The sequence below is a fragment of the Diuraphis noxia genome, unplaced genomic scaffold (assembly GCF_037042655.1).
Source record: "Diuraphis noxia isolate RWA-SAM2 unplaced genomic scaffold, SU_Dnox_SAM2 contig0001, whole genome shotgun sequence".
Classification (NCBI taxonomy): Eukaryota; Metazoa; Arthropoda; class Insecta; order Hemiptera; family Aphididae; genus Diuraphis; species Diuraphis noxia.
The window spans coordinates 16479085-16499404 of NW_028301711.1; the positions used below are offsets into that span (position 1 = coordinate 16479085).

A 20320-nucleotide genomic window follows, 5' to 3' on the forward strand; every position below is an offset into this window, starting at 1 on the left:
AATGTTATAGAAACGTTTATATCTTATTTTAATAATATTACTGGAAAGTTAACATAAAGTTATATAGTCATGTTTTGTCCACCTTTTTAATATTAAATTAAATTTAAATTTATAAATTTATCGTAACATTAGATTAATAATGTTGTAAGAATGTGTCTATACTTGTATTTTAAATGCTATATAACATTCAAATGTATTTAATGTTATGTTATTGAAACATTGATTTAAAGTGTTTTTCATATTTATTATTTACACTGACTAATTGTTGTTTATTGTTTATACTTGTTTAGGAACTTAGGGTAACTCCATTACATGGTTATAAAGCTAATATTTTATTATAAAAACACAATTTACATTTACTTCACTGTATATTGTTAGGTAAGACATATATAATATACATAATTGACAATTATTTATTTTTTTCTGCTGCAGCTAGTTTGTTTAAGATTCTGAACTTTGAGTGATTTAACCAATTGGCCATCGGGTCATTAAAATCTTTATCAATTTTTGATTTGAATTTTTGGTGAATTCTCAATACATCTGAAACATACAAAACAGTTATAGATTTAGTTCACACCTTTTCATTTAATACATTCAATTTTTTTTTAAATATAATTCATATAATAAGATAATTAGAGATAATAATAATATTTGTATTTTTTTATTATTATTTCATAATTCATAATGGTCAAGTAGGCGTAGGTAGTACAGGATATAAATAAATTGGTCTTTGTGATAATATATACAACTTCGGTTACAAATTATGTAAAATGTGGTATTGTAAATAAACATATTTACAAAAGAAGACATCAATAAATTATCTATAATGATTAAAATTAAAATATATTAACTCTAATAGCTTATGCAGAGTACTTTTTTTTAATACAAATGTTAATTAAAATGTATAATAAAAAAATACCTAATTAATTTACAGCTGATATTATTGCTGAGTTTTTGATTTCAAGTAATTGTAAATCTGTAATTGAATACTCAGACAATTTAAATTTTGTCACAATAGTATTTAATATTAAATGCTAATATTATTAAGCAATAGGTACATACTACAATAATAATACATAAATTCCACAATGTTAGATGTGTCAGGTTGTGGCTAATCTACTTAAATGTTTTGCTTGGAAGCCTATTTACTAGTCATATGTCAGATAATATACTAATTATTGTTCATACATTTAAAATACATACCAATCATTAGTTGATAAGTAGGCAATTTAGAAAAATTCATTTTTTGTTTTTTTTTCTTGTAGAGAATACAGTGTGAGGATATCATCACTAAACATACGGCTTATAAGACGACGGACACTATCCCCGACATCTTTGGTTCCTACTAATAAGGATAACTTTGATACCCGTATAAAAAAAATTTAACAATAATTATGAGATAAAAAAATTAATATATTATAATATCATATAGGTATATATATATATTTAAATGTATACAGTATAAAAAATTATTTAGAATTCATCTTTATTAATTATTATAAATATATTATATTGAACTTATGATGGTGATAATTAAGGAACATATTTGTATGTAAATATCAGACTCATATTATGCCTATTTATTTGAATAAACTATAAATTATTTTAAATGCAACAAAAAAATATGCACAATTTAAAATACAATATAAATTATTATTGTTCTCTAGTAATAATAATCTTTTTTCAATTAGTGTCTCCAAAGTGTATATATTTGAAATTTGATCATAATGGAAATGAGTATACACTAATTGCAGTATAACCAAATGTATTAAGCTACTATTTGTTGTGAATTTAGTTAAAATAGATTGTTGGTTGTAATGGCACAAAATATTCCTTTAAGGAGTTCATATACAATTATAACAAATTTTTACTGAATATATATATATATTCTTTAGTTAGTTATATATAATAATATATCTAATATCTATCTATATATACATAATAAATATATAACTGACTAAAGAATAGATATCTGATATCTTGTATTATAAAATTACCATTTCTAATTTAAACTGCTTATCATTCTGTATTTTACAATTGAACATTTTCATTTCTTCTTCATTAGTTATTGGAAACACATCATCCAAACTATAACTGGTTGCATATTGAGAAGCTAATTGGATTGCTGTTTTTTGACCAGAGTCATTTAAAAATGAATGTAATGCTAGATGTGTTGAGTTGACCGTTGAGTGTATTGCAGCTATTTCGTTTTTGAATTTTGTTAATGAGTTAATAACAAAATTTTTAAAGGCTGTAACAAATAACATACAATTTATAAATATAAAATTTTATATAAATCCATGAATAGTATATGTTTATCCTAACATATAATATGTGCAGATTAAACATAACATACTTTATAATACCAAAATATTATACCATAGCAAAGTGTTCCTAGTTAAAATATACCTGAATCAGTCATCCCAAAATCATATTTGGTATTTGTACCACTTCGAGACACTGCAGTAGTTGGTTCTATAATTATTAATGATTACATAAATTAAAGTACATTGTATGAAAAAATATATCAATAAAAAATATAGTTGTACCTTTAGATCCATCTGAGTTTTGTGAGGGAAACAACTTTTTTTATACTATGTGGCGTGTGCTGGTTGGGAATACTAGTTGAAGACATCTGCTGCTCTAAATTTGGTAAAGATCTTATCAATAATTGTCTTCCTCTTTCACCTTATGTATTTTGTCTTATTGGGGAGTGCAAAATAAACTTTTGTTTTGTGACACTATGGTATACTACTGGATCTGTTGAAAAATATACATATATTATTAGTGCCTATATATAGTTAAACTTAATTAAAATTAAAATATATTGAAAAATAATAATATTTATAATATTATATACCATCTGCTTTTGTAAATTTACAATGGTCAAGGGTTTCGACTTAAATGGAAGATAACAACTGTGTAATTGTTTCTTCATGTCCGTGCAGACCATTTGTTTTAATTTCCTCTAGAACTATATTAATCAATTGGTCATTACACAAAATGAATAATATGTAAATAAAGTTTAACATTATTGTTTACCTATGTTAGAATCAGAGTTGTTCATAAGAGTTTGTAAATTTTTGTAAATTTTGTCAAACACATGTTTTGATTGATTATCAGTTTTTCTCATTTTACCTACAGAATTTGAATATTAATTTTAATTTTTTAAGTATAGGTACTTAACTCTTATTTTAGTATTACATACCATCTACAATAATCTGAGGTTGTGAATAGTCAGAGCCATTGTGAGAAATCTCAATATCTGAATCATTATTGTCAATTTTGTCAAACACTCGTTTTGATTGATTATCAGTTTTTCTCAGTTTACCTACAGAGTTTTAATGTTAATTTTAATTTTTTAATCATAGGTACTTAATTCTTATTATAGTATTATACATACCATCTACAATCATAAGTTGGGAGTAGTCAGGGTCACCGTCGGAATTGTCAATATCCGATTCAGGAGTATCATTATTATAATTTATTTTAGTTTTTAAATTATAATTTATTTTATTTTCTATTTTTCTGATTTTACCTATAAAAATAACAATACTTTATTATTCATAGCATTTATGATTATATCTTTAACATTAAACTAAAAACAACTAAAAATAAAGTTAAAAAAAATAACATTTACTTGGCTTTATCAAAGGAGGACTTCCAATACGTTTGGATTTATTTTGTAAATCTTCCTCGTTGGCAGATAATTCAGACAGAATTTGTGCAATTTTCGACTTGCTTTGAGCTCCTTCTATAGTTGCTACACAAACCAACAATAGATAATATAATTAAATAATATATAAATTTAAATGTTATAGGTAAAATCAATTTATATTTCAAAAATATGTAAATACCATATTTCCTTCCAAGAACCCTTGCAGGAAACCACTTATAATTATTTTTGTCAGGATAATCTTGTTTTGCAATATATTTTTTCAAATTTTTTGATGTAAGCGGCCAAGCACAGGTTTGATTTTTTTTATACCAAGTTTCAGGTACTGCCTCTACGGCATTGTCAGTAACAAAATGAACCACTATCCACATAATTTGAATTAATCTAAATAACAATTTTGTTAATGTACATAATTATCAAGTAAATATTTTAAAATAATACCCGAATAATGTAGCTCTGAAAAGTTGTCCGAAACTAGACTCCAAAATAGGGGTAGATAATTATTTAGTATATACACAAATATTTATGCTATACATTTATAGAAATATACAAAATATTATATTATAAATACAAAATAAATTATTTTTAAATGAATAAAATTAAAACTAATGTTTTTTCAATACAAAATAATAGTAGGTACTTATAGCTATTTTTTATGTCTCAAAATTAAAAATTAAAAAATTAGGTATATTACATAAAATAAATAATTAAACATTTTATAATACAAAAAATTAAAAACAGTGTAATAGGTATTTACAATGATGTATGTAGTATTGGCATTGCAATTAATTTATTATCATGTTTAATGACCATTTTTTTTTTCCAAATAGTCCCAGCATTTTAGCACATTACTAAGTGCGTGTACTGTATATATATATATCAAAAAGATTTAATTAATATATTTATTCGTTCATAAAGGAAGATATGGTTGCAGTTAAATCGGTAGAAGGAGTTGGTGGAGAGGGTTGTGATGGTTGACTGGAAGTGGCCTGAGCATAAGTTTTAGAGGGGCCATCTGTATTTTTTTCTGGCAAATTTGGTAATGGTTGGTTTGCTTTAACATTATAATTGTTTACATTGTGCTTAATATTATCGTGTAAAAACTTACTTTTGGTTGGTGTTTTTCGACGTTGTAATTCCCTGTAGACACTGCAACCTCTGTAGTTTGCTGGGTGGTCGCCGGAACATAAAGCACATTTGGCTGCTAAGTCTCGTGATTTGGTACATTCAGTGGACGGATGGAATGCGCTACAGCGGACGCAGCGTGAAGGATAACCGCAGTAAGATCTTGTGTGGACGTATTCTTGGCAGTTCAGACATTGGCTAATAACTTTTGGTTTGTAGGGCTCTTCGACTTTGATCTTTGTGTGGAGAAAAGATGATAATTCAAAGATGTTGTTTGAGTGATGAGTGGGCTCAAGATCGACAAAGAATAGAGGTAGTGGGGTTTTACTGGTCTTGTTTCGGACATTTATGACATTTCTTACTTCGTAGAGTCGCAATTCAAGTTCACTTTTTATTAGTTCTGTGGGTGTAGGTGGCTGTAAGTTTCGCAAGACGACACGAGTGGGCTTGTCCTCCTTTAACTGATAAGTGTGATATAGCGCTTTTTTATCCTTCAGATAACGGATCAGTGTTCTATATGCTTCAGGATTAGCGGTTTAAATTTTGAGACTATCTGCCGAAGACTTACAGAAAAAGTTATCGACTCCGATTAGCTCTATTAGTGCTGCACACATATTTGGAAAGTTAATTATACCTTTCATAAAAATTGGTGGTGGTGGTTTAATTGAATTGGCAGTGTCAGGAATTTCTGGAGTAGAGTTTTGTGTGATGAGAGGTTCAGTTTGTAATTCTTCATAACGATTTTTTGTTATAAATAATCTTTTACTTTTATTTATAGTAGGATCAGGTGAACATGGATTGAATGAATCTGATAAATTTCTTTTACTAGGCACATGTGTCCATACGGCATTTGAAGATTCGTTAGTATTGTTATCACAAAGTGAGCTCGAACTGGTGGCATTGAGCGTAATATTATTTATGTTAAGTTGTTTGTTTAGGCGACCTTCCTGTATAGTCGACTTTTTTTTTGTATTGTTATTATTAGCTTGAGACCAAATACGAACATTGTTTTCATCATATTTCAATCATATTTACATGCTTCCCGTCAAACCCAATTTATTTGTGGATCAAGTTCAAAGATTATGTATGTGATGATATTTTGTATCAAATACGGAATAGAATGGAAAATCCAAACATACAAATCAGTGAAGAAATTTACAACGAAGTATTGATTTCAATTGAGAACATGTGCTTTATGATGTCAAACAAACTATTAATTCAATTAGGCCCGACCTCGCCCAATTGTCCAATGCATGGTGCTTTTAAACAAAAGGTGCACCGAGAAAAACTGTATGATCTCAACACTTTGAAAGAATTAATTCAAACAAATCTTCCACTGTTGAATGAACAACATAAATATGTATTTGATACTCTTATGAAAGTAACAAATGATGAAACTGGAGGTATATCGTACTTCTTAGATGCACCTGGTGGTACAGGAAAAACTTTTTTGATTTCATTAATATTAGCAACAATTCGCTCACAAAATAAAATTGCATTTATACTCGCTTCGTCGGGAATCGCAGCAACTTTACTTGAAGGTGGTCAAACAGCCCATTCAGTACTAAAATTGCCATTAAATATGCAAAGCAATGAAACTCCAGCCTGCAACATTTAGAAGAACTCTGCAATGGCAAAGGTTTTGCAGCAATGTCAATTGATTGTTTGGGATGAATTCACGATGGCACATAAAAAATCGTTGGAGGCTTTAGACAGAACATTAAAAGATCTACGGAGCAATCATAACCGATTTGGTGGTGCAATGATTTTATTAGCAGGAAAAGGTCAAACATTGCCAGTTGTTTGATAAGCGTTAAGACGCCGTCCGTACTATCTACCGTAATATGTACGTGAGTGTAGCGAGTCAGTCACTGCTCCGAGTACGACAGTAGTGTACCGAGTTCGACCGTCCGATAGTCGATACCACATAGTTACCGTTCACTCTCTACCGTAGTACCGTTACCGTCTATCATCACCTGTCTATGGTTCACCTCTCCCGGCACCTGTCCACTACTCACCGTCTACCATCACCGTCACCCGGGACTGCTGCCACCGTCACGGTTTTTATATATATTTATGTGTATTATTTATTATTTATTGTGTTAGCCGTAATATCAATTTAATACCCTTTTGCTGGCCAGCACCTATTGTGCCCTCTACATTTATTTTACTTTCTGTTTTGGTTTTGTTAAATAGTAGGCCGCAGACCGGCTCTTTTGAATCATAACAAATCGTGTTATTTATTATTTTTGATACGATTCTACCAAGCATCTACCATAATTGTTTTTAAACCTAATACAGTCCACTTTACCCTTGAAGTACCGAACACCAGTGATTCCGCGATCAACGCTAGCTGATGAACTCAATACATGTCTTAAGTCCTCCAATTTGTGGAAACTTGTCAAAGTCTTACTTCATTTAAGCAAGAATATGCGTGTCGAGTTACAAAATTACCAATCTGGAAACATATTCTCTAAACAACTCATTGACATTGACTACAGTTTAATAGTTCGCATCGTCGTCGTAATCGTCATCAGCAACAGAAACTTCGCCGTTCGGATTGGAGCTCGTCAAGCGTACCGGGTTAGTCAGCTTTCCTATATTTATTCCTTTCCTCCGGTGGTGGTTCCTCGCGCATATAGTACAGTATAGGTAGTATATAGTTTAACGCTATGTCCTAGCTGGTGCGTGCACGCACCGCAAATCGCAGTGCGGCGAACGCATGCGATTTCTAATAATTTCTAATAATAACAAACATTCAGAAATAGATCGGACTGTCCTAATTGCCGACGCATGCGTTGAATTCACGATATCGCACCGCAGTCGCAGGTTTGAAATACAAAATAGTTTGTTTTTTGCCGCATACGATAAGCGTCGTCACAAACAAGAATAGATTGGTTTTGATTACTTAATTTGTTTTTTATTAATCACATTTTTTATGGCCATGTCGTACACAGATGTAGAAAAAACAGAAATGTTGATTGGTGCCGTAAGGCACATTTTAAAATATTTAACTGAGAATTAAAAAGAAAATTTTTTATGAATTTCTAGCTTAAAATAATTTGTGAATTTTCGTGATTTTTACATAATATGTTGTAAAAATTTGAACTTTAAATGCTTATAAATAAAAATTGTGACTATGTATTCCTTTTATTTTGCAACTGCTATTGTAAAAATATGTTAGGAGCCTTGTATTAAATTTTAAAATCTTAGAATTAAAAAGAAAAACTTTTATGAATTTCTATCTAAGATAATTTGAACATTGCCGTAATTTTTACGTATTTAGTCAAAATTTGAACTTTAAATGCTTATAAAAAAAAAAAAAAAAAACACACATCATGGTAAAATCAATACATTCATCGCTCCGCTCAGAATCTAAAATAAATAAAAACACACATCATGGTAAAATCAATACATTCATTGCTTCGCTCAGAATCTTAAATTAATAATATTTTATTTTATTTATATTAATTATTAAAAGTAACAAATAATATATATATTATGTTTAATTCAACACGAAATATTTCGATAGCATGAATTTGCGTTTGATTTGAGTTTTTTCCCTGCTTATTACACGTAGTTTTAAAAAATAAAAAAATATATAATTGTAACTCTATTTAGTTATTATACAGTTATTTGTTTTTCAATCCAATAAAAAGATAAAATATGCCCAAAGGTTACTAATTACTATATTATATGTTAATTTATATAGGCAATGAAGCAAAAAAAAAAATGGAGAAACTTAAGAGATCAGTACAAAAAAGAACTGAAAAGAGTTAAAAAACCGAAATCAGGATCGTCACAAGATGGCCTAGAAAAATATCACGGGAAATGGTCGTATTTTGTGTCTATGCAATTTTTGAAAGACGCCGAAACTCCTAGAAATACGTCGAGTACATTTTCCGATGATTGTGACGAGGATACTGAGCTAGGACATTCAGACGAACAAACGAACGACTCAAACGAAGATCAAGAAAATGAGGACAATATCGAAAAGGAAACGACACATAGTTTTGAAGTTCTGGATTCATTATTACCTCAGACTGAAGCACAGACCAACTTAACACAATCGGGGAGAAATTCGCCTATTTCTGAGTTAAACTACTCAACAAATAAATCCAGTGGACGAAAAAAAATGAAAAAACAGCAAGATGAAATGTGTTTTGAACAACAATTACTACAACTTGAAAAAACAAAAATTGAAGCTTTTATAGACTCATCAAAGAATGCAGTAAAAGATGATGAGGACATGTATTTTTTTAAATCAATTCATCCTTATTTCGGTAAAATGACTCCACTACAAAAATTGAGAGTAAGGACACAAATCCAAGAAGTGATTATGAGAGAATTATCTACACCATCATCTCAACCTATGAATAACAATTTAACTTATCCTTATCAAACATTTCCAATACATGTGCAACCTATACAATCATCACAACCTATGCCATTCCAACCTATTCATCATCCTATGCAGTCTTTAGCGACCGAACAGACTTTATCATTACAATCTGCAGATCAACCACCAAATTATAATTAATAAGTTTTTAATTATATAGTAATATCATTAATATGTTTTAAATAATTTTTATTTTCATACCTAAATTATTACTTAATTAGTTTCACAAACAGTATTAATTGGTTCATATAATAATTATACTTTTTTATTTTTAAATACAAAGGTGAGCTACCTATATCTGTTGAGGTATTGATCTATAAGTAGTATATTTTTTATTTTATATTGTCAAATGACATTATATTTTATAACTATACCAAGGTAGGTAAATTTTTTATTTTGTCTTTTATGAAAGCAGATTATTAATATTATTTTAATGTTTTCAATAAAATAATCATTTTTAAGATATCATTATATGGGTAGTCAGAAAAAAAAGCCACGGAAAAAACACCTATTTGCCCACCTTTTATTTATTAGTGTTACGCCGAAAACTAAAATCGTCAAAAATTAATCTTGTATAGATGTACTTAATCTGATTATCATAATCATGAGAATATTAATAGTTTGACATCTGTTGCCTATGTTATATTTTCCTAATAGTAATCAACAGTCGTTCTTCAACAGAGATTGGATCTTGAAAATTTGTGTACTCTCTTTGACAAAGTGGTGTTATATGTTGAGCAATGTAGTCAAATGTGTCTGTAGTCATTCTAGTGTATGCACGAAACATTATTTTATCTGTTCGTAATTGTGGATACAGTTGATGGAATTCTCCAAAAATAAATCGATCTTTATAAATCACATTTGGAGAAGATCTCTTGGACTTTTTCCTCATTTTAAGTAATTTATACTTCAGATAAAAATTTTCTATTAAGAGTAAGCTTCGTTGATCTTGAATTAACGACATAATAGTAAATTACAGTTATTTTCACAAACAGAAATCTGAATATTAATTAACTTAACACGTTGATAACACTATACGTCTTCTCAGCTCAATATTGTAGTTGTAACAAAGTACAAATCGTATGCGTTTTCTCGCATATTTCAGTGCGTCAATTTTGCCATGCTTGCGGGAACTAGAATTCAGTGCGGTGCGGTCAAATATCGCACAGTCTACTCGCATTGCGTGCACGCACCAGCTAGGACATAGCTTAAAGTACAAGATGCAAGTCACAACACTCGGTTGGACTTGAAATAAACAGATTCGAGTACTCATATTTTTACACACGTTCAGAGTGCGTATAACAATAAATAATGGCGGACATAGACGCATTATCTATTCGTCGTGGTCAATTAAAAGGTCAGCTCACCCGGTTTAGCACCTGTTTCGTGTATTTATTAGTTTTTTGTTTTGTTTTATGCCTGTATAGTAGTGCCAATAATTTGTGAGTGCCTATTGCCGTTGCGTTGCACTAGTGTTGGCAGCACTTCGTTGTTATCGGCGCTGGCGGTGGTGCTTACATAGTTATTGGCCATATTCGTTATTCTCGTTATGTTTCTTTTAAAAATTAGTTCTCTTCTTTTTCGTCCGTCCTTAGGACAAGTCGTAAGGTCTTCCTTCTTGGTGGTAATTACCCCGTAAAAATTTAATATTATATTATTATGTAACAGCCTTTTTTCTTTAGTCGTGCATGAAAACCTCGTGTATGGTTCTTTTTATATTGTTTTGTTGGCTGTGATCAACGTTGGTTTTCTTGTTCCTATTGTCTGGTAATTATGGTTCGGCAACTCTAATTTGAATATTTATTAATTTTGTATTGTTAGCATAGGGTTGTCACTTTACCAACAATTGAGCAACTTTGACATTTAGTGTCTTGACGCGGTCCCGCGTAACAGCCGTTTGAATTCAAACGGCCTGTGCGCGGAAATCCGCGCCGTCTATTCTCTCTGTCAACCGCCAATCGACGGCGGTCGACACCGACACGCGATAAGCGCGCCTGGAGATGTCGACCGCCGGTACCGCGAACCGCGTTGTAGCAAGTCAGTTCTACGACCGCGCTAAGAGTGACACGCACACCACGCACCCACCGTCCTCGCCGTGTCGCACACACCTCACCACACAATAGTGTCTCCCATTGTGACTTTTTTTTGTATCGCGCATTCTATTTTTCTTTGTCTGTCGCGGTAGTTTTTTTTGTGTATAAAAACAAAATAAAAAAAAACCAATCATCGCACCTCAGCGACCAACTAAAACGTGTGTTTATTCTTTTTTCTTTTCCTATTAAACCACTATCACTCTCACACTTGTGGGATCCGTCCAGGACCGCCACAAAATTGGCTCCCCGTACAGGAATCACCGGTAAGTAAACACTGTTTATCTTAACTTACCCCATACTACCCCCATTACATTTCCCTGTTGTGCAACTCGCGGAAAAATCCCCGATCCCATACGACGCAAACGTGGTTTGCAGGCGGTAACGGAAAAACCCGGCGTTACGTAACATAACCACAAAGCACGTAACGACCGACCGACCACGCCGCCCGACTTACGGACGCACCGATCTCAGCGCGCGCGACACCGCAAACACACGGAGTAGGATAGGTAGGAACGCTAGAGCGCGACAAAGTCACACAACCACCGCCAAGCACCACCACCCGCAACGTCATCCGCGATCACCCGGGACGGAGATACAAATAACTGCCGCCGCATTCACGTACATTTCACCAGCCCCTCCAAGTTTGAAAACCTTTGTTTATTATTCACCAATAATTAGTGTGTAATTTGTGTAAATTTGTGCGAACATTTTCAAAATTTGTGCGATAAAGGATTTTGGACAAATCCAAAAAATCTTTGGGGGGGCTGAAGAAATGTTCTCCGGCCCCCCCTAAGTGTAAAAAACCTACTTTTCGGGAATTTTTTTTTACCAAAAATTAGTGCGCGATTAGAGTGAATTTGTGTGACCGAAATGAAAATTTGTGCGCCCCTCCTTGGCCCCCGAAATTGCGTTCAACCGTTTTGACCATTTCCCCAGCTCCCCCTCGAGGGCGAATAATCGACTTTTCGGGAATTTTTTTTTACCAAAAATTAGTGCGCGATTAGAGTGAATTTGTGTGACCGAAATGAAAATTTGTGCGCCCCTCCTTGGCCCCCGAAATTGCGTTCAACCGTTTTGACCATTTCCCCAGCCCCCCCTCGAGGGCGAATAATCGACTTTTCGGGAATTTTTTTTTACCAAAAATTAGTGCGCGATTAGAGTGAATTTGTGTGACCGAAATGAAAATTTGTGCGCCCCTCCTTGGCCCCCGAAATTGCGTTCAACCGCTTCAAAGCAACCTATAATGCTAAGAAAACCTATCGATACTAATTTTTATACCTTTAGTGTACTTGCCATTTGAAAACATTTATTTGTGGTGGACTTGGGCTAAAAACCTAACAGCCGTGAATAGCAGCTCTAATTGAGGTAAGTTCTTCATTTTGAATATTTTTAATTCTAAGAAAAAGGATACGAGTAAGTATGCGCAAACAGATTATAATATTATGTTAAATGTCCAAGATTATATTTAATATTATAGTAATAGTGTGTGTAATAATAATAATTAGTAATTTATTGATAACACATTTTTAAGTTTTAAAAAAAATAATTAACCATGATCAATAAAACATCATTGAATTAATTAAATTAGAAAAACGTAAAAGACAGAATAATATATGGTATGGTCAGTTTATTAACATCGTTGTGACCTAATCGTAATTTTATTGTTAAGGAGATGTAAGGTATCGTTCACAAGTTTTAGGATATTAAAGTAAAACATCCCATCCAAAAAGGATATGACAATATTAGCCGGATCATTTGGTGTGGGTTTATAAAAACCATGATAAAATTGATCGTTTTTCAATAATATTTTTGAATATAATGCATTAAAAAAAAAAAATTTAAAAATTTAAAAAAATTAAACTTTTAAAATTTATTATATTGTGTATACAAGAAATTCGCAATTCACAACTTTTGTGTCTTTGACAGGAATTGGTTTTTTTTTCATGTCATCAAATTGTTCCCAGTTGCTTGACCCTCGTTTTGCGAAGGCACAATAATGCCCTGTTGAATTTCTCAATTTAGATTTTCCGGCTTTGAAGCTGAGTACTCCTCTAAGCTCATAGGTTTTTGAGTTATGCAATATAATTTGTGGAATATCACATAACTTTTCCTTTACCTGAGCAGCTGCTTCACAGCTGCGATCTTTAGAAATTGCCTTTTCTCCTGCAATAATATTATAAAATATAATTCAGTGTGTATAAATTCAAAGAAGTTGTTGTACAGTAATTTTTCTCTTCGTACTATTAATATTATGTATCTATACACAATACACATAAAATAGCAAAGTATATATTTTTTTTTGTTTTTATCAAAGTTCAACATATTCATTTTATTTTTATAATAAGTATAACAATACTAATAGTATAGTTGTGTTTGTATTGATAACGGTTTGGCGTTAAAATAATAATTAGTTTATCTACACAAAATATAATTTAATTAAAATGTTTTTAGAGGTGATAATAGAAGTGGTTAATATAAGGTATCTAGATAGTATATAAAATCGATTTCGTTTCACTATGTTACAATCATTGACCGGATATTAAATATGAAAATTGTTATGATTTTTGCTAATAACGTTTATTCCCTACTTCATCATCATACATGATACTCCTAAAATGTATTTATTTACTTTAATATATAAAGAAGATTACCTTCCCAATGAAGGACATCTATAAACAGATGCATATCTGAGAATTCAGATATTATTTGTTTCATCCCATCACAATAGATTCCAGACACCTCTTGAGTACATTGTGATTGTTCAGTGGGTTGGCGATTATCAATAAATTGTTGTAAATTGTTTATATGACCATCTTCCGTTTGATAAGTCAAATACACTAGAGTATTATATTTTGTTTGACAATTCGATGTACACCGTATCGTTTCTTTTATAGTTGGAAATTCTGTTAACATTGAATGTATAACGTTACCCATAGTAGAATCACAAATAGCCAACGTTGTGTTATATTCCATCATTTTTAATTCCGGATTCAACTTGTTAATTATAATATCAGCTCGTTCTGTATATGTTGAAGACGTAATACCATTCTTTAGGATTTTCGAAATAAAATTCAGAAATTGACTTTGAACAATAGAATCAATTTTCTCGGAATATGGTTTGCTATCACAGTATGATACCTGAAAAATATATAATATAGACTTTTACAACAATTCAAAAATGAATATATATATATAACGATAGTCAAGTTTATATTATACCATAATTAATGAAGCCAATGAGTCAAATGCACATGTATTTGTTAGTATGATTTTTCCTTGTGTCACTTTAGATTTACAACTTTTAAGTTCTTCTGAACGGGAGCCATTTTTTAGAATTGGTAATGATTTAATTTGTCTAGAGTTATTTAAATTCAAATGTCTTAAATGTGGATTAGGTTGTAGGTACGAATTAGTTTTTCGTTGTTTCTTATTTTTCCTACTCCAAGTTTCACATGCGTTATTCTCCTCATTAGTTTCTACAAATGAACACATGTGGCAAACTCGCATGTCATCATTACCAGGTACACAAGTTGAGCATGTGGAAATTGCATGAACAGGTATTCCACAGTAAAAACATTTATGTGCTCCTGTATCCATACCTTCAGAGCACAGTGGACAATTTGATTGTTCAGGAATTATCAAAAAATCATTTTCCTGTTCAGATAGCATGTTTGTGTTTTCAACTTCTTCCAAATTCTGACAAATTTCTATATGTTCTTTGTTTCCTGTTTGAGAATTTATATAAGATTGTCTATTGATATCGTCATTGTTGTTTGATGCTAGTGAATTTTTTGTTGAGTGGATTAGAGATGCTCCTTTTAGTGAAGAAATATGACGAGGTAAAAAGTCTTCAATTGAAATTGGTAAATTGTCTTGTTTAAAGGTGATGGTCTTAAGTTTTTTGAAACTCGACTCTACTGCGGCCGAACTAGCAGTTTCATCACCATACCCATATATTGGAACCATAATAGCTGACCATAGAGGCAAGAGTTTCATGCATTTTATAATATATTGAACCAATGTCGGTAAATACATGGCATTTATCCCTGTTCCTTCTTTTAAATAATGCTTGCTTTCTTCATAAATGTTCTCAGCCCAGGTTTGGAATGGATTGTATCCAAGTAGACCGTCCTCGATATTCTCGATATTCTCATGTTCTTCTTCCAGTATGGATTCCTGTGCATCATTGAACATTATTTCTTCGTCTTCATTTATAGTACCTTAAAACATACCAATTCATAAAATTCAATATTTCCTTGTTTATTTTTTGTAAAATGTTTATTTAAACAACCTGTTGATGTAAAGTTTATCAATTCTTTTTTATGTGTATCACACGGAGTAGCTAATCCAGTGTTTATGTCAGATCCATCAGTTTCATTTGTAATTACAATAAAAAGAGAAATCAAAATTTTTCTTAAATCCAAAATATTTTGACATTTCACCATAAGTCCAATTACTCGAAGAATGACTTCCCTGACACGTTTGGATACTGTTTTCAGTGGTTGCCATTTAGTTAATAACTTAATAAAATGTGCAACGTCCACTCTTATGAAACATCTTAAATAAAATAATAAATTACTAAACATATTAATAACAATAATTATAACCATGTGTTAGGCATAAATAACTAATATTTATTTTCCAATACAATCATCCATAATCTAGATGAAATAATAATATAATTTCAGGCAAAAATTATCTGACTATAATCTTAAAAGATTTTTATTATCTAGATAAAATAACTGACGAATATTAAAAAAATATTTAGATGAGATTTAATAAACCTAATGCCAAACACTGTTTATAGCAAAGTTAAGTACAACTAAATGTATTTATTGGACAAGCTGTAAAAAACTATAAATATTATTAAATAACTGTTATGTAAAATTTATAAAATTATTTAAAAATTATTAATAATCAAATAAAATAAAATAAAAAAGTGGGTAAGTGGATGTCGCTCTGCTGTACAGTAGGTTACCAGGGGTCACTGTATAATGGAAGGTATTAATTTTGAATTCAATGATATAATATCATTGTATAAGAAAAACGATTCTGAGCGGAGACTGTATGTCAGTCTGGGTAAAAGAACATAAATATTAAGCATTTCTTCCAAATTTGAATTTAAAATGTCTGTAAAAAAAAAACTGTGTTTATGTATTTTTTAGATTTTTTGGTTACAGCATGAACTATTTATGAGGATCTTTGTTTTAAATTGTCAATCCTTAGTTTTAATAACTGAACATTTTATAATTTTTTAATTACAGTGATTGATAATTTTCGATATTTTGATAAATTTTGTCAAAATTTGAACTTCAAATGCCTATAAAAAAAATGTGTGCCTATGTATTTTTAATATTTTATGACTGATATTATAGCATTATATCAGGAGTCTTGTATTAAATTTTCAAGCTTTTTCGCCCAACAAATAATAATAATTTTAATAATAATTTTTATTGGTATTTATAGAGAAAAAAAACTAAAAATATTGAAAACTGACAATGTCCGTAAACAGCTCAAAATGAGTCAAAATATTTTTAAAATTTTATGGTGTATAGAATATGCTAATATAAACATTCAGTCAAAATTTCATGTATCTAACGTCATTTTTTTAAGAATTACACCAAAAACCAAAATCGATATTTCCGAAAACAGATTTTGTGTAAAAATTCCCGTTTTTCCTTAATTTTTCTTTTGTTTTTCCCGGCGCTTTTGAATACTATTGAAAAATTTTTACTTTTAACCCCCCAAAGTACCAACTAGATTCATTTTCCTATCAGAAAAGATACTATTTAAGAAAATCCAAGCACTTTTACTGTCCTAAAAGGTGATGACAGACACAAAAAAAAAAAAAAAAAAAAAAAAAACACACATCATTGTAAAATCAATACATTTTTCGTTCCACTCAGAATCTAAAACTTAAAAAGTGGTGTTTTTGGATAGTGGTGTCTTTTTAAACTTTGCAAAAATTTCAAGTCATCATATTCGAAAAAAGTTTCTAAGAAAAAGAGTATATTATCGGTATAAAATCAATTCGTTCTCAGGTTCAGTGAGTAAACGTAGTATGCTACTTTATATTTTTCATCTTCGAAGAAAATAAATGAATCATAAATATGTTTTTGGGGGATTAAACGTCTAATGATTAACGTGTTATTATGCCGAATACCAATAATACATACATTTCAATTAAAAATATGTCAAGCTCTCAAGCGCTGAGTAAAACAAAAGTTTTAATATTTATAAACGACACCCTCGAAGTAAAATCTGAGTCCAATTAGATCTCAGGAAAGGTATTGAGTTTATCTTTATGTATAGGTAGTATAAACATTTTTGGTCAGAAAGCTGTACACAAAAAAAAATTAACATCATCGTAAAACAGCCACTACCTCTTTCACTCAGATGATAATATTTCATTATAGTTACATACTTGTATAATACAGAATAGTTAATTAAAATAAAGGACACTCATGCATTTTAATTGATTTATGCTATACATACCTTGGTAGCCAACGAGATTTTTGGAGTGGTAATTCATTTAAAACCAAATCAGCACAAACGTTAATATAATCATTCAATAATGAGTACTGAGTGAAACAATGACTTATGGCTGACAGTAGCGCTAATGACATATCACATACTGTTTCTTTAGGTGGTTGAACATTACAGTTTAACCATTCAGATAACCATATAAAAATAGTGGAATTATTATGTTTTTCACTTAACATATTAGTCACAGTAAACCCACGTTGGTTCACCTTGTCATAAGCAAGAGCTTCATATAAAAATATATGTTTAGTTTTTTCTACTCCAAACTTGTAAAAGTTTTTAACTACTGAGCCTGTAGCATCCATTATCAGTCGTGGGTGAGTGATATTACGACAATAACTTCGGTAGATATGTATTTGCTCACTACAATGATAATTTAAAAAAAAATGGATACACGCTAATATTACGAATAATATTCTTAAAGTCATCCTCATCTCTCATAACTGATAAGGCTGTTAACGTATCCTTGTGCCTTTTCCTTGCTTCAAGGTTACGATATTTGAGGATTCTCAAAGCATTACCTGATGGTAAAATTGCAGGTTCTTGAGCACCTAAATATATATTGTGTATAATAATTACTGTATGTAAAAGGATATATCCCTATATATACAGCGATTATTTTATCATAAAACACTCGTTATTTCGAAAAATATTCATGTTTCTGAAAACATTTTTTTACATAGTTTCAAGTTGTTAAAAAACAACGTTTTTATTAAAAAAATTATATTTTTAAATATTTTTTATCCTTTTATTTTTTTAAGTTTAATACATTTTTGAATGAACACATAGTTTTAATTTCATATTCTAGAGCAAATTAATTTTCTGAGTATTTTGATATTATAAAAATCGAATTTAGGGCGAGTAGTTTATGAGTTATAATACGGGGTTACCCCACAAAATGTTTGTACACTAATCCGCTTGTCTATGTATCAAAATAATCATAAAATTATTCTGTTTTGGAATATGAAATTAAAACTCTATGTTGTCATTCAAAAAAGTAAAAAACTTAAAAAAAAATAATTAAAAATATAATTTTTTAATAAAAACGTTGTTTTTTTAACAACTTGAAACTGTGTAAAAAATGTTTTAAAAAACATGAATACTTTTTGAAATATGAGTATTTTATGATAAAATAATCACCCTAAGGATTGTAATCTTATAAAAAGTACTGGTTAAATTATTATTATACAGTCGAGTCTCGAAACTCGAATTTCAATAGTTGTAGGTATAACGTTTTAATTCTAAATATGGATGAATGCAAAAATTGTATAACGTTTAAATTATACGTTAAAATCATAAAGTTTCTATAGAGATTGAATTTAACTTAATTAAATAATTTAAACAATTTTGTAATAGGTACCTACCTATTTTCATAATACGATTAGCCTCTAATTCCCTATATGTTTCACTTGACATTCCGTTTACAGAAAGAGACGAAACTGCTTTATCTTTTGCTGGCCCTATTATTCGTCTTTTTTTTGCCATGTGTTTCTCATGAAAATGTCCTTTATATGTACAATGCATAAGAACCCTAATATTTTTTTTTATATAAAATATTTGAAATTTCTGAAATTAGGTATAATAATAAACAATAAATGTATTACTTGGCATTTTCTGCTGGTCTTTGAGATACAACACCTTCAAAGTATGATTCACAAACTGAGCAACGTCCTACAACTTTAACATATACTTGTCCATTAGGAAAAACTTTTGCTCTTTTGAAGGATAAACAACAAGGTAATTCGGTGTGTATCCAAAAATGTTCTGCAAGAACTGGAGTCCAAGTACCTTTTGGTAAAACTACATATGAACGTGAAGTCCGAATAGGGTTATTTTTATCAGACAATTTATAACTAATTTCTCGAGGTTGAATTTGTTGCCACTCATCAGCTGATAAAGTAAAAACAAATTTTTTTTGCGGGATACAATCGTCATCATTACTCGACTCTGTAAATTCATCTAAGTAAAATATAAATCAATTAATTTAGTTTATTCGATCGAATAAATGTATAATACTTGTCACTTTGAATAACATACCACTTTCAAGATCATTTTGAACTCCTATTATTGTTTCAGGGGATATTGGTAAGGTTTTTTTCGTGGAAAAACCTAGTTTTTCCCAAATTCCGTGGGAAAGTATTTTTAGAAGTGCGATAAATGTTATCATTAATATCAAATTAATAAAACTGATTACATACTTAAAAAAAATTGTATATTATTCTTACATATTATTAAGCACGCACAGATGGGCGAAACGAGTAACCGCGATAAACTCGGTGGGCCGCGTAAAATTTGGACCAGCTTAGTAAAAATCTACTAAAATACATCCGACATATTTCAATACATAAAATTATATATATGAATAATATAAAACAGTAAATGCGTATAATACTTTAATGAAAAATGGGATGTTTAACTTTATTATGGCCGGTTAATATACTAAAACTCGTGACCATTACCTTACCTATTCTTACCAATAAAATT

At 30.3% G+C, this 20320-nt stretch overlaps 2 protein-coding genes and 1 long non-coding RNA gene across 4 annotated transcripts; 1 reads left to right on the top strand and 2 right to left on the bottom strand.

The window, feature by feature from the left end:
- Positions 1–372: 372 nt before the first annotated feature.
- LOC149059949 (uncharacterized) lies at positions 373–2688 on the bottom strand. The gene is made up of 4 exons (XR_016189372.1): positions 2550–2688; positions 2410–2475; positions 1998–2251; positions 373–540 (listed from the first exon to the last, which is right to left on the bottom strand). It is a non-coding gene; the product is annotated as an uncharacterized LOC149059949 (long non-coding RNA).
- LOC149059950 (uncharacterized) lies at positions 2623–6433 on the bottom strand. 2 transcript variants are annotated; one of them, XM_089215823.1, is made up of 8 exons: positions 4785–6433; positions 3858–4060; positions 3641–3763; positions 3404–3538; positions 3209–3331; positions 3043–3138; positions 2861–2974; positions 2623–2760 (listed from the first exon to the last, which is right to left on the bottom strand). In XM_089215823.1, exons 1-7 carry the CDS (start codon positions 4901–4903, stop codon positions 2901–2903), a joined length of 873 nt encoding a protein of 290 aa, XP_089071949.1. In that variant the 5' UTR covers positions 4904–6433; the 3' UTR covers positions 2623–2760; positions 2861–2900. The 2 variants fall into 2 exon arrangements, with proteins under 2 accessions (XP_089071949.1, XP_089071950.1); XM_089215824.1 differs by having other exon boundaries at positions 4118–5600.
- On the top strand, positions 6432–11822 carry LOC149059951 (uncharacterized). Its single transcript, XM_089227033.1, has 3 exons — positions 6432–6602; positions 7103–7384; positions 8514–11822. Exons 1-3 carry the CDS (start codon positions 6432–6434, stop codon positions 9339–9341), a joined length of 1281 nt encoding a protein of 426 aa, XP_089083159.1. The 3' UTR covers positions 9342–11822.
- The last annotated feature ends 8498 nt before the right edge of the window (positions 11823–20320 follow it).

What these genes read in the sequence shown, in the direction of transcription:
- LOC149059950 (XM_089215823.1), bottom strand. Translation starts at nt 4,903, where the DNA reads ATGTACCAAATCACGAGACTTAGCAGCCAAATGTGCTTTATGTTCCGG. An exon ending in TCGAAAAACACCAACCAAAA is followed by an intron (nt 4,061 to 4,784) that starts GTAAGTTTTTAC and finishes ATTGTTATTTAG; the next exon opens with ATTAATTCAAATTATGTGGA. An exon ending in ACCTCAGATTATTGTAGATG is followed by an intron (nt 3,139 to 3,208) that starts GTATGTAATACT and finishes CAAATTCTGTAG; the next exon opens with GTAAAATGAGAAAAACTGAT.
- LOC149059951 (XM_089227033.1), top strand. Translation starts at nt 6,432, where the DNA reads ATGGCAAAGGTTTTGCAGCAATGTCAATTGATTGTTTGGGATGAATTC. An exon ending in AAGGTCAAACATTGCCAGTT is followed by an intron (nt 6,603 to 7,102) that starts GTTTGATAAGCG and finishes AACCTAATACAG; the next exon opens with TCCACTTTACCCTTGAAGTA. An exon ending in GAGCTCGTCAAGCGTACCGG is followed by an intron (nt 7,385 to 8,513) that starts GTTAGTCAGCTT and finishes TAATTTATATAG; the next exon opens with GCAATGAAGCAAAAAAAAAA.